The 14,894-nt window shown below is 34.9% G+C and overlaps 1 protein-coding gene across 3 annotated transcripts in view; it reads left to right on the top strand.

Moving 5' to 3' along the window:
- SLK (STE20 like kinase) overlaps positions 1 to 14,894 on the top strand; it is a 39,072-nt gene that overhangs the window by 3,417 nt on the left and 20,761 nt on the right. For all 3 annotated transcript variants that reach the window (XM_088132590.1, XM_007430245.4, XM_088132591.1), the window contains exons 3-9: positions 7,742 to 7,906; positions 10,017 to 10,065; positions 10,663 to 10,812; positions 11,819 to 11,891; positions 12,077 to 12,271; positions 12,644 to 12,725; positions 13,812 to 13,940. In XM_088132590.1, coding sequence (XP_087988716.1) covers positions 7,742 to 7,906; positions 10,017 to 10,065; positions 10,663 to 10,812; positions 11,819 to 11,891; positions 12,077 to 12,271; positions 12,644 to 12,725; positions 13,812 to 13,940 — 843 coding nt within the window. The remainder of the gene's footprint in view (positions 1 to 7,741; positions 7,907 to 10,016; positions 10,066 to 10,662; positions 10,813 to 11,818; positions 11,892 to 12,076; positions 12,272 to 12,643; positions 12,726 to 13,811; positions 13,941 to 14,894) is intronic.

A 14,894-nucleotide genomic window follows, 5' to 3' on the forward strand; every position in this document is an offset into this window, starting at 1 on the left:
ATATTTATTTAAAAAGAAGGAAGCAGTGTTTTATACTTTGCATCTTTACCTTTTGCTTTAATGAATAGGAAGGACTTTTTATTTTCCTTCCAGTTCAGTTTTATACTAGATGCATTCCTAGGCACTATTTTAAGGAAAGTTTCTTGACTATGGGAATTCACCTTTTGTAACTTGTGAAGTTCTGCAATATTGATAGAATAAATAGGTTCTTTTTTTCCTTAATGTGTTTGAATCTTAATTGGTGACGTTTATAGCAATATTGCCTTCATGGTGGAATAACATAATATATAATAAATTGAGAGGAATTGCATAAAACAGTTCCTTTAATTCTCCTTCATTCTGTATCCCGGCCCATCTCTAACATCCCCAAAAGTTGCTCTGGAGAGCTGGCAGAGATCCATTTAGCACAGGAAAGAATGAAGTTAGGTTGCCATTCCAAAGCCAGTTTAATAGTAATGTGAAAGCTTTTCCAAAACAGTTCAAAGTGAATTGACTGAACAGAAATAGTGTATTAATCAAAATAAACTAAATTAAGTTTTTAAAAAGCGCTTTTCATTTAGAAAAGATCCAGTTTTAGTTTCTTGTTCTCTGTATGGAAATAGCATGTTGAAATCCTGGGGTCTGTTACTCATCAACGTTGACAATATGAGATAAATAAAAGAATGGCCTAATTTAATATATCTGTTTATGTTTACAGCTTTATAGTTATCCTTGTCATTTTATTCTTACTACTGTAAGAATACTGCATTTTTACTATTGTATACTGTTATATTGTATTTTCTTAGCTAAAGGATTTGATTTTCATAATATGATATATCAAGTCATTTTTTTTATTGTTACGATTGAAAACCATTATACATACAAAAATTAGACTAAACTAAAACTGCAGTAGGGGAATTTTTATAAGCAGGAAGAACATTTTTTCTCCAAGACTTGAGACTGTTTTGTAATAGAAAGAATTTCATTAGAATAAGAAAATAATTGTTCTTGATGATCATATTACAAAACTGAAGTTTGTGTGATAACAATAAATATTTGCCATCGAGTCACAAAATCTTCAATCATTTCTTTTCTTCAGAACCAACAAAGTTGTATTGGTATAGTTTTATTTGTCAGCTAACATTTGAGGATAAGCATTTCAGTCAACAATAGCTGTTGACTGTAAGTGATAGATGATACAGAGCAGATAAGTTGCATCTGACAAAGGGAGTTGTAACGCATGAAAGCATATACTGCAATAAATATGCTAGTCTTTAAGGAGATACATAATGTTTGTAGGTAAATGATACTCTATCTGAATTTGTAGGTATTACTGTTCTGCCTTTGGCATATAATAATATCCATGGGCTAGGTTTAGAAGTTTGAAGCTTGCATGTCATTATGGCCAAAAATAAACATTCTGATTTCTTTGACATTATAGACAGAGAAGTGTCTCTGTATTTAATTTTGTGTATTATCCTGGTTCTGCTCTGCAGAGCTGAGAAGAAACATACTATGTCTTTACATTGGCAATGGAATGAATGACTACTGGAAGCTTGCATCTCCTAACTCTCAGGGAGAATAACATGGTAAGCAGGAGAGCAATCTAACCCCATCTAACAGCCAAAGGAAGAGTGGCTTCATGGTGGTTGCTTATACCTTCCATTCCAGAAGTTTTCATTTTCAGTTATCTGTAGTCTGGGGCAGCGAGAAGAAGGCAAGCATGCTCTGGCTCTATCTGCTGGTCAGGAGATAGGCTGTTGGAGTATGTATTGATTGATACATTATTTTAATTTATTCTAGTGTTTTGAATTTCATTCATTGAAAAAGAGGAGGATTAATAAATAAAAATAAATTGGAAAAGGATTAAGATAACATTGGTAGAAAAACTTTGAAGGAGCCTAAGGGGGGGGAGGGGCAGACTTTCCAAAGCATTCAGAAAGGGTGCTTCATAAAGCATGTTAGCATGAGTGAAGTATTCTCAAACTTCTGATCGTCTGGAAGGCTCACTCAACTGCTTCAAAGGCAGTCCTCCATATAGGAGGCAATGGCAAACCACTTCCGAAATCTTGCCAAGAAAATTGCAGGGACTTGTCCAAGCAGTCGCCAAGAGTCAAAACTGACTTGAGGGCACACACACAGATAATTATATTAAAGATGTTGAAGAATTTTTCATTTAAGATTGAGAGAGAGAGAAGAGAGAATGTTTCTTTTCCTAGAAAAATACTTCAGAAAGTGATGTCACGGGAATAGTGTCCAACCCTACACTATTTGCTTATTCTTTTCTATATGTTTTTGCTTTTATTTGCATTTATGTGCAAAGGCATCTTCTGAGATATGTATGATTTAGCCCAACACTAAATTACAGGTGTACATTTGCACTTCTTTCTTGTGATTGTTATCTGGTCTCACGTACATTAAAGTTTATTGCAATGGTAATTATTTCCATGCCCCAACCATTTGGATACTGATACGGGTTTACCCCAAATGTATTTTGTGATGCAAGGAATCTATGCTTTCAATCCATATTTAATTTACTGATTGTCCTGAGGTTTATAGAGCGAATGTTTTAAAGAGGAACAATACCATGGTTGGGATAAGATAACAGTATCATCAGTTGTGGACCCTGAATTAAACAATAGATGGCATTTCTCTCCTCAACATTTAATGCTTTTGAGTTGTTCCTTGCTTTTGTATAAGTTTCATAAGAATGCTCCTGTTTAAAAGAGGGCACCTTGAAACATAATTACCATTTTAATACGTTCTTAGGTTTAAATTACAGAAGAAAATGGTTAACACTTGCAAAAATGCACACATATGTGTCCTGTTTGTAAATATGCTTACAAAGAATTCGTCCATTGTATTTGCTGAACACAAATACAGTTAAGAGCTCAAACTGAAATAACTACAGTTATTATCAACACAGGAAAAAAATAAATTGTTACATCTTAATTGGAAGGTTTGTCCCATTCTGCTAATTAGATTTACAAGGTTATTTGATTATGCTGATTGCAGTATTCTCACCATAGTCTTATAAATTTCAAATTGTGGGGAAGTTTATATTTCGTTTCCATTCCTACTTGTTTATTACATTTATTTATATCCCATCTTGTAGGATACATATCCCACCAAAGTGGGTTACAAATATTACGGTCATTATCAAATATTACAATGCAAGGCGCCCCAAGTTTCAACTCAGTTCCATTGTCATTTAACATATATATACAATTGCTGGGTGAGGTTATTGGTCAGTTTGGGATTAGTACCATCAATACACTGATGATACTCAGTTGTACGTTTCAGCCCTGGGGGTCCTTATAGACTCATGACTCCCACTTGATGACCAGGGGACAGACATGGCCAAGAGGGCCTTTCTACAACTTTGTACAGTTGTATCCTTTCTCTACATGCCTTACTCACTTCCCACTTGGACTATTACAATGCACTCTACATGGGCCTGCCCTTGAAGAGCATTCAGAATCTGCTGCTGTTCTAGAACACACCAGTGCAGAGAGTTTTGGATACAGACTGATATGCCCATGGAACACCTTTGTTTTGTGGGCTCCAGAAGCTTCCAGGTACAATTTAAGGTAGTGGTGGTCACCTATGAAGCTCTATATGGTACTGGGCCAGGTTACTGGAGGGACTATCAATCCCTGGTTATATTTGCCTGTCCCACCAGATCCAACAGAATGGGTTTACTCCTGGTCCCTTCTCTGAAACTCTGCCATCTAATGCAACCCAAGAAGCATGTCTTTTCTGTCACAGCATCTTTCCCTCTTATGGAACAGAAACCCCAAAAGATCTGGATAGTCCCAACCCTATTAGCTATCTGGAAAACCTTGAAGACCTAGTTTTTGCCTCAGACTCTGGGACCAGGTTGTTAGTAGAGCCCAACATGTATGGTTTGATTGGATTATAGTTTTTAGGGATGTCAGCTTTGTTACAGTTTTTTTATTTCTTGCTTTTCTGTTTTGCATTGTGAGCCCCCAGAATCATAAATGTTCAGATATAGATATATTACATACATAAATAAATAAATAAATAAATATTTTTAAAACAAGAATATAACAGGAATTTCTTTTGGGAATCTTTCCAGAGAGCTGTTCGTAATGGTCATATGAATAGGAACTGATAATTATCCAGCTATAGCAGGGTTTTAAAATGGTTGTTCTTCTCTTCTGAGATTACAAACCTCAAAGCAAGAACTGTTTTCATTTTTATTGATGTACAAGCTACTCTAGGAAACTCTGTCTCTGAATAATAATACTATGTTGAAAAGAAGAGGTGAGGTTTTTTTAAGGCATGTATAAAATTATGCTTCTATGCAAACTGATAATTCTTTATTATATACATCTTCCTCCTCTAATAATTGAGGAATGAATTAAAGGATGATGGGTTTTAATCCGCGTTTCTCTTCCTCTTCTATTGCCCTCATAAATGCTATTAAGTATGTATAATATACTAGGAAAAAAATCTGTGGATTGGTGCCATGAACTTCTGAAATTATTTTGAAAATCCTTATGTTCTAAAGTTGATTCTAGATTAGTAAAGATAAATTTGGGGTTACCTTTTTGCAGTGGTTTTGCTCTTTCCTCTGTGGAGAGTTTCAGTCTGTTGTGAGGGACGAGAGGTCAGCCTGATGGTTCCTCACTTATGGGGTACCACAGGGTTCAGTCCTTGTCCCTCCTGCTTTTTAACATCCATATTAAACCACTGGGGGAGATCATCCAATAATTCAGAGTAACAGTCTCATCAGTATGCTGATTATGCCCACCTATATGTCACTAGCATAGGTTGTGGGGGAGATTATGCTAATTCATGTTTTATCCCGTGCCTGGTGGCTGTGAGACTCTGAATGGGAGAGAACAGGCTCAGACTGAACCTAAGCAAGATGGAGTTGCTGTTCATATACAGTGGAACCTCGGGTTATGAACGCTTCTGTTAACGAACTTTTCGGGTTACGACCAGCTCCGGCCGCAGAATTTTGCCTCGGTTTGCGAACTCTGCCTTGGGGTATGGACAGGATACGCGGCCATTTTCCCTCCTGTGACACGGTCCGTGGCCATTTTTCCGCCCCTGACACGTGGTCTGCGGCCATTTTCCGCCCCTGACACGTGGTCCGCGGCCATTTTCCGCCCCTGACACGTGGTCGTAGGGAGGGGGACTCTCCCTCCAAGCAATAGCCGCCTCCCTGTCCTCCACGCCAGAACAGATTAACGGTAATTACACTGAACCTTATGGGGAAATTTGCTTCGGGTTGCGACCAATTCGGGCTGCAACCCGAGTCACGGAATGAATTAATTTCGTAACCCGAGGTTCCACTGTATTGGGCTTCTTTCGTGCCATTGTTATCCCTGGCTGCCCCAATGCACTTTACATTGGGCTACTTTTAAAGATTATGTGGAAATTGCACTTAGTCCAGAATATGGAGGCCCATATCTTAACTGGTTCCTGATGTTGGGAGCATATTACACCTATATTGAAGGCCCTGCACTGGTTATGGGTTCAGTTCCAAGTACAATTTAAAGTGCTAGCATTAACCAATAAAGTCTTCATGCCTTGGCACCTGTGTACCTAGAGGACCTCCTCCTTCAAGTGGATTCATCCCAGCCTGTTAGATCATGTAGGGAGGGGCTTCTTGTTGTTCCAGATTTCCGGGATGTCAAGGTAGACAATTTAGAAGGTGGAATGGGCCGTCCATTGAGATCAGACTGGTCCCTCCCTGATAGCTTTTAGGAAGTTGTTAAAAATTGAGCTTTTTCACAGAACCATTCAGTAACATCACCTACATTTCTTGGTATTATTTTTCTCTCCTACATTAGTTTTGCTTTTGCAATTTGGATTGTATGTTTTAATTCCATTGTTACAATGTCATGTAACAGTTGAGAGTAATGAGACTGTGGTGGGGAAAAATCTAAATAAATAAATAAATGACCAGTTTAAGTATTTTTCTGTGTTCTTATATTTAATAGCAAGTATTAATTGTTAAGTCTTTCTTAGAAATAGTATTAAGAATGGTAGCCATATAGTTTAAAGATTGCTATGTCTAGTTGGAAGTCTAAGGATGTTGGAAGAATGAAGTGACATAAGATTATTACAATTCCAGTGGTAGCTATGTAAGCCTGTTGTGATAAAGCTGCAAATGTGTTGCAGATAATTAAAAATGTACCTAATGTATTATGCATATGTAAACTTTTGTGAATTCTGTCTCCTTTACCAGATTTATGAAATTTATCCTGACATAGGAGTGTATATACACCACCAAGTATATGCCCTCTCTCATGGGTGGGAAGAATAGTGAATAGTACAGAGAGAAAATGAAAATATATTACTTACTGTCATTGTCATTATTGATAGTTTTGAGAAAGGACTGTTGAGTGATATATATTTTTCTACACAGAAAATATATATTGCAACTTTAAAAAAAATATTTTTATTCAAGTTGTAGGAGATGGTATTAACTCTTGCTTATAGCTTATCCATTTCACAAATAGTCTTTGTCAGTTTACCTTCAGATGTCTATTCATGACCAGTATCTTAGAAGTTTGAATGTTGCCCACTATTTATGCAGATTGCTATTTCTGATATCAGCTTTGCAGTAATTTAATCTTTTGTGGGGAGTCTTGTTCAGTGTGGACAGCAATGGGTGACTGCATACAGGTATCATATATGGTATTGGAATATTAAGAGTTGCCTGAAATCTGTCTGAGCTCTTCTAGCTGACAAGGTAAAACACTGCAGGTATATATTTCTTAGGATATAAGTAGATTTATTATTTATTATAGCAAAAAGTGAAGCTATTACAAAAGAGTTACAGCAACTACTATATCTCAAATGTGAGCTTTGTTGATACAGTAGTGCAATCAATATTCTGCCCAACCTATGTAAAGGAATAGAAGCAATTCTCTTTTGGGTGGGAAATACAATTTCCATCTGTTCTTTATTTTGACAACGGCCTGATGTAGTATCATGTTGTTTAGTTTTGACCATACAAGAACTACCTTTAACAAAATAAGGATTCCATTATTAGATCCTGTAGTATTGCTGCCAACATAGAGACATCTGAGTTTGCCTTGGGGATCAGGAACTGTTGCACAGGTAATAAATTATTACCTAGTTATCCTGAAACACAGCAACTCAAAATCACTTTTTTGTATTAAGTAAAAAAAATTGGAGTACTCTCCAATAGTTTAATAAGCATGAGAGCATTCCTAAGATATAAGAATCTGACCTGATATATAGTCTTGAATATTCAGTAACCTTTAGCAAAGTGGAAATGGTTGGTCCTGCAAAGATGCCATTGCATAGTGGTAGATCACATATTTTTACATGTAGAGAATTCCTAGTGTAGTCTCAGTTATGTGTGCCTTTGCTTTCACATATGGTGTTTTCTACTTTTTGGTCCTCTAATTAATTTGGAAATGGGACAGGCTTTAGTAGTGATATTTGGAAGACAGGTGGAGTATAATACTATCTAGACAACGTAGATGAGTTCTGTTTTCTGCCAAAGACTTAGCAGGCAGCTGTTCTAGAAGTAAGATGGTGCCATCTTGAAGGCTCTGCCGAAGAAGGAATGGAGTCAATGAATAAATTAAAGAGAGAGAAGTTAATAATATGTTCTAGATGGTACAGTATATGCTAGTTTTACAAATATATGCACATTTACAAATATTCAGAACATGGAGAAACACTCATGTAAAATGCCTGCAATATAAATGAATAAAACAACCAACAAGTTCTGCTTTAATGTTTTCTGCAGGCTCAGAACAAAGAAACAAAAGTCCTTGCTGCTGCAAAGGTCATTGATACTAAATCTGAAGAAGAACTTGAAGACTACATGGTTGAAATTGATATCTTAGCCTCCTGTGATCATCCTAATATTGTCAAACTGCTAGATGCTTTTTATTATGAAAATAATCTTTGGGTAAGTGTTTTTTCTTCACAACTATGTGCTTTAGGGAAAAAAAGATAGAAAAGGTACTGTGTGTTAAATCGTAACTAAACATTGCTTCTGTGCAATCTGCATTTTTTAAAAATACATTTTTAGAGACAAATTTGCTGTATTTATTGGAAAGAATGAACATTTTAAACATTTCAGAATAATCTTAAATCTGCTTGCTATTGATGAAGAATCTTTTTGTAGAAATTGTTATTTGTACTTAAGCATAAAGAAAAATATTGTCTTCAATATCAGATTTGGGATAGAGTGCTCTGGCTTCGCCAATCAAAGTAGAAAGGCCAGATTCAATCCCTCTTTAATACTTTGTTGTGAACTTAGGGTTCATGCTGGAATGAGATGTGTGAGAAGTATGAAAGAAGGTGAGCAAAGTGTCAAAGGCCATTTTTGAATATCCTTGAATAATACTGTACCTAGCCCATTGCCATGTGAATGATTGAGTTTTGACATAACTGTAACCTAGGATTTTCTTAATGATGATTTGTTGAATAAATTATAATGGTCTAATCTATATATCACATTCATCCTAATGAGCACATTCATACCTTTTTCAGTGGACAACAATTAACAATATTATGGCTTAGCACTGTATGTGAATCAGGTGATTTTACTCTCCCTTTTCACATGTGGGAAAAATCGGCTTATAATTTTTCTCTCCCCTTCCACTCAGAAGGAGGAAGAAAGATTCATGCCATTTTTTGATGCAAGGCAAATGCCCTTCATATTTCCAAAGAACAGGAATTGACTCCTAAACTAGTCTGAAAGACACTAAAGCAACTAGGGAGGAAGAAAAGAAAGTATAACTGATAGCTGACTACTAAGGCAAGTCAGACTTGATGACCTCAGTATGACCTGAAGAAAACAAACTCTGTTCTATTCACTAGTCATGTCCTGGCTTAATTTCTCTAATAAAAGAAATACAGAGGCCGGGTTGTGTGACTCCTTTCTATTTAAGTCTCAGCAGAACAAACTTAGAGAAGTAAGCAGTTCTTAAAGAATGGAGGCATTGATACATGTTGTCAGCTAACACATCATATTCAAGATTTGTACCAAATGTCATCCAAATGCATCCCTTATGCTTTAATATATTCTAAGAAATATAAAGATCATGAAACATGTTTGATTTTTGAATTATACAGGATTTGGGCCTTTTAATGAAATTAACCATACTTATTAATTTCCCCAAAGTTTAATAGAATTGCAGTTCCCATTGACTTTGATATCATAATTAATATCATGATATCGTAAAAGTCTATTGATTGCAGCGAGTAAAAAAACCCAAAATCTGTTTTCCTTTGTTCGCATTTTTATTTTAAAGATATAAAATTTTGAGCCATATCCACAACTGTCATTTAATTTGATTTAAATTTATGTTCTCTCTAAAGGAATTACAGTAGTATTCACCCAGTGGAAACTTTAAAATTCACTGCTTGCTGAACAACAGCAACTCATTTCCACAAGTGAACCAATATTGCAGCTAATAGAAACCTGTCAAGTTGTCTCATCAAGTCTGTCTAAAGCAGGGTTTCTAAACCTTATCAACTTTCAGATGTGTGGACTTCAACTCCCAGAATTCTGGGAGTTGAAGTCCACACATCTTAAAGTTGATAAGGTTGAGAAACACTGGTCTAAGCAATGAAAAAAATGGAAAAAGAGACTAACAAAACTTCAGAAGTGGAGATGTGCAAAATGTTTTGATTCAGAATCTTTGAAAACAATTTCAGACAATTTCAGGGTTTGAAGAGAGCTATCCTCTCTTCAAACTCTGTATTCTGATGCTGATCCTAACATACTGGAAGTGTTCTAGACTGAAGATAACATGGGCAATTTTGAGCAGACAATATTTCCAGTAAGGTCAGAACACTATCTAGGAAGACAGAACAACATCTTCAAGCTTGAAACAACTCTTTCAAACTCAAAATGGGCATTTTGAGTTAAAACATTTCACATTCAAAATGTTTTGCACACTTCTAAGTAAAAGTTTAACTAGTATAGTTTGTTAGAACAGCTTAATTCATGTTCCGTGATGAGCCAGTTTGAAAAGGAAACATCTATATTTTTTTCTTTAAATATACAGATCCTCATTGAGTTCTGTGCTGGTGGTGCAGTTGATGCAGTAATGTTGGGTAAGTACAGCTTGCTTAATATATAAAAGGAAGATTTTGAATGTTGGAAAAATTGATAATTTCATTTTTAGTTTCTGTTATTTTCTAGACAATTACTACATTAATGCCTAGCCTATGTTTTCTAGTTTAATTTACAGAGAGAGAGAGCGCTCACGTGAGCGTACAATCCTAGATGATAATTTTAAATATTCATTTTAATTTGTAAACCTATGTGTAATGGTATGTGGGAAAGACCTTGGGAGACAGGGTGAAGAGATGCTACCTAGGGAATGGTCAGATAAGAGATAGCATAGCTTGCAGCTGGATAGTGGTGGGGCAAGAGGCTCAGAAGGGACCCTCCCTAGTTTCTCAGGTTGTAAAGGAGACGGCGGGAGAAATGTACTTTCTGTTAATGTAGCTTTACAATAAAGTAGAATTAGCTTATCTGGTCATGTTTCCTGTCTGGTCTACCTGGTAAAGCTGACACTATGTCATTTTAATGTTAAAATCTATATAATTTTTTGACCTGACAACACTCCTCCCCCAACCTTTTGCATTAGTTATCAAGACCTTTGTCAAAAGAAGACATTAAAATCCAAGAGTATGCTTTCCTTCTAGAACTTGAAAGACCACTGACAGAGCCACAGATCAGAGTAGTTTGCAGACAGACTCTTGAGGCGCTGCATTATCTGCATGAAAACAAGATCATTCACCGAGATCTAAAAGCTGGCAATATTCTTTTCACATTGGAAGGAGATATTAAACTAGGTGAGTGTTTTATTTTTTAAAGTTGGATAGAGGAAGATCTCTCTCTCTCTTGTTTTAACACTATTATATCATCAACAATAGTTTCTCAATAAATGCAGACTTCTATTTCCAGGTCATAAGACCTTATTTATGCTTTAGCAGATTTCTTTTCAATTTCAAAAGCAACAGGGTTCTGTTTTCTTCCATTACAAGTCATACATTAACTCAGATAATACTCTTTAAATCCTGAAAGTGAGTCAGATTAGTAGAAATTGCTTTCCTGCTATGCATGCAAATAAAATGCTATAAAAAAAATGACCAAAAGTATCATATTCATATTTGGCTTTTATCCCTAGTATCTCGCAGTTATAGATACAATCTTGATCATTTACTGCTCTTTTGCTTTGGTAGTGCTGCTCTTTAGAGGCAGCCTTAAATCTCAGCCTTTCTTCCACGTCTAGGAGGCTGAGACAACAAATATTGTCCAGTAGAACTGCATTTCTTTGATACCTTTAACATTCTTTCCCCTCCCCTTCCCTTCCTTTCTTCCTCTTCAACTCATTTAACCTCCTTTAATTATCATTTTAATGTATATTTCATGTATTTCATGTATATATATGTATATGTTGGTCAAAGACTAATAAAGGTTTACCTACCTACCTATCATTAGACTTTGGGGAACTGACATCAGCGAGAAGTTACACTGAATCTGACACTAAATCTGCATAAAGGATATACAAGGCATTTGTCTGTTTATTTTTTAATTGATACCAGTTAGTAAAAGTACGTGTCTTGAAAGTAACTTTTTGTTATGAGATATAGATATAGATTTTAAAAAAAATGTTAAATGCATAAAGGTAATTGTTCTAAAAATGTAACTTGGGGCAAAGTAGAAAAATTAAAATGGAATCAGAAAATAGACAAGAATGAGATGATGTTTTCTCATTTGGGAATGCAGAAAGCAGGTAGCTTTGAAGCATAAATGCAAGTTGCTGTGTGTGACGAAATATTTTTCATTTGTTTGAAGCGGATTTTGGTGTATCTGCTAAAAATACAAGGACAATCCAAAGACGAGACTCTTTCATTGGCACTCCATATTGGTAAGCCATTTTGTAGCCTTTTTAAAATAACCTTTTTTATATATAACATTTTTAGAGCTATGTAAAATAAGCAAAATGACAATGTTCTTCAAGTACAACATTTACAGACTACAATGCTCTTATATCCTTTAGGTCTTGAAGGCCTTATTTATTGCTAATAGCTTGATTTTTTTTTCTTACCCTAGGATGGCTCCTGAAGTGGTTATGTGTGAGACGTCTAAAGACAGACCTTATGATTATAAAGCTGATGTTTGGTCTTTAGGTGTCACTTTAATAGAAATGGCTGAAATAGAACCACCTCATCATGAATTAAATCCTATGCGTGTTCTGCTGAAAATAGCGAAGTCAGAACCACCTTCGTTGGCACAACCATCAAAATGGTTATTCTTCAGGTTTTATTTATTATTAGCATTAGAATAAACTGACAAAACATAGTGTTTGCTCCAAAATTGACAGTAATTTTCCCCCAGAGTCATCTTAAACCTATATTCTAAACTTCTGTAATAAAAGAAAACCACTTGTTATATATGAAAACCACATGTTATATATGAATGTAAATGTTAAGAGAAATTGGATTTTATTCTGCATATAATTTGGATCTTTATTTATAATGATACAGATCCTAACCCCATAGTCTTGTGTGTCATGTTCTTAGGCTGACAAGTACTTTTATGATAAGAGGAATTTTTAAAAAGAAAATGTCATTATCCAAGTTCTGTGTAACAGTTACTGATTTAACTACTTTTATGCAGGTCTGCTGATTTTAAGGATTTCTTAAAGAAATGTTTGGAAAAGAATGTAGATGCCAGATGGAACATTGCTGAACTTCTGCAGGTATAAAGAATGAAATGTTTTACTGTTTGGACTTCTGTTTTCAAGTCATTTATATAGAATTCATAAGGAGCAATTGAAGACATTAATATGTTAAATGGAAACTTTATATGTTTAACATCATAGTAGCACCCACCAAGGAAAGGTACTACTACAGGGAAGTGCTGATAATTTATACTCTACTCTTTCAGCTAAATGATAACCAAAGCAATTAAGATTTTTTTAATGCAATGATAGATATAATCAAATATACAAATAGCACTTTATTTTAAACATTAATTAAATGTCCATTACAATACACTAAGAGAAAAACAAGATAGGACCAGACAAACCTCCTTCCCGTGCTATCATGGAAAATGGACATAATTTTACTTATTTTCAAGCTGAGCTGAAATTAAGGCAGGTTCATCTAGGAGGGAATTGTTCATCAATTTTGGCATCTACTTTTAAATTTGATTTCACTATCATGATCTAAAATGGTTCTCATATTTAACAGAATAATTTGTAAATTAGGCTTGCAGGAATTTCTGGACTTGACAGATTTGAAAACTATGGGTTTAGGAGAAATGTTTTGAGAACGTATCTCCAAATACTTTGGTTTGTATAGACACATTAGGATCCCTGTACTGCTTGATGTTGTTCAAGAAACTAGAGTGCTTATACATCTCATTCATAATTGTAAAATTGAATAAGCTATGACTTGTATTTATGTTGCTGTCTTCCTTTCATTCCAAATTCATGATTTTAAGGTAAAATAACTCCTTAAATGGGGCCAGGCAGACAGGACAGTTTTCCAGAAAAATAATTTGTGCTTCATGCATGCAGTAGATTTAGGGAACTTCAGAGTAAATAAATAGAAACAGACTTAGACTTGCAAATATAAGAAGCTACTGAAGAATAGAAACAGTTTCTTTTTTAAAGAAAAGTTTATTGTTTGGCATTTGATGCAAGAAGTGTTAAGTAGAAAAATGAGTTAAAAGCCTTTTAATAGAAACAGATGTTTCTCCTTAAGACTCCTTGCATGAAACTTTTAATTTTGATTTTAAAGCCTTCTAATTTTGATTAAATTGTATATGCCTTTTTTACCAGCATCCATTTGTTACTGTAACTTCTAATAAACCAATCAGAGAGCTGATTGCAGAAGCAAAGGCTGAAGTCACTGAAGAAGTAGAGGATGGAAAAGATGAAGATGAAGAGGAGGAATCTGAAAATTCTCTAGTGAGAAATTTAAAATTTGTACATTTTAAAAAGAAAAAAAACTTTGCACTGCAAGCCAAGGTTATAAATTTTATTAATTTTTGTTAATGAAAAAATTTCATTACAATGCTAAATTAAGGGAAATACGTCAGAAAGACAGATTTGCTCTTTTAATTAATATAATTTAAAATAAAACATTATTTAGCCTTCTAGTATAACTGCTAAATATTAAATAGCAAACTAGACCTAGACCGGTTACAGTATGCTATCATTTCCCAAACAGTGAATTTCTATTAACAATGTACTTGCATACTCAAACAGATTATATCATTTACCTATGAGCAAAATGTTCTGAGTTCAACTTGCTCTGAGCTTGAAACAACCTTTTTGAATTTCTAAGACGGGTACACAGCAACCTGTCTTTTGGAACTTTATCCTGTTCTTGAAACGTAACCAGTTGAGTCTTTTTTTTTTTGTTTGATTTCTCTGACATTGTTTTGAGTGTTCTGATATTCCTCCAAAGCATAAGAGCTTTCAGATTTCATTAGCAATAAAATGGCAGGTACAAGTTCCGTTCCTGTTGCAGTTGGTCAGAGCTAGTCGAGTAGAGTGGTATGAGTGTCAGTTAAGCATATTTGGACCTTTGCTATTTTATGTAATTTTGTATTTATGTGTTCTATGTTGTGCTTCTTTTAGGGAAGGTTGCCAAATTCAGAAGTGTGCACTGTGCTTAAACATTGCAGATGCTGTAATACATAAGCTTCCAGGTTGCAAATTGCAAAAGCTATATCTCTTTGTGAGGTATGCATATAAATTGCCAGATGCAAAAAATGTACATTGTACAAGGTGCACATTAGGAAGAAGCCTATCCAGAGAAGTGTGTTTTACTATAAATCCTATACACTGTTACTGTCAGTTCTACATAATCTTAACTTCAGTAATAGGATGAATATAAAAACTTTTAGTAATAACATG

The sequence above is a fragment of the Python bivittatus genome, unplaced genomic scaffold, assembly GCF_059951505.1.
Source record: "Python bivittatus isolate LINGU-HERP-01145 unplaced genomic scaffold, Pbiv_v1 ctg000980_np1212, whole genome shotgun sequence".
NCBI classification, from domain to species: Eukaryota; Metazoa; Chordata; class Lepidosauria; order Squamata; family Pythonidae; genus Python; species Python bivittatus.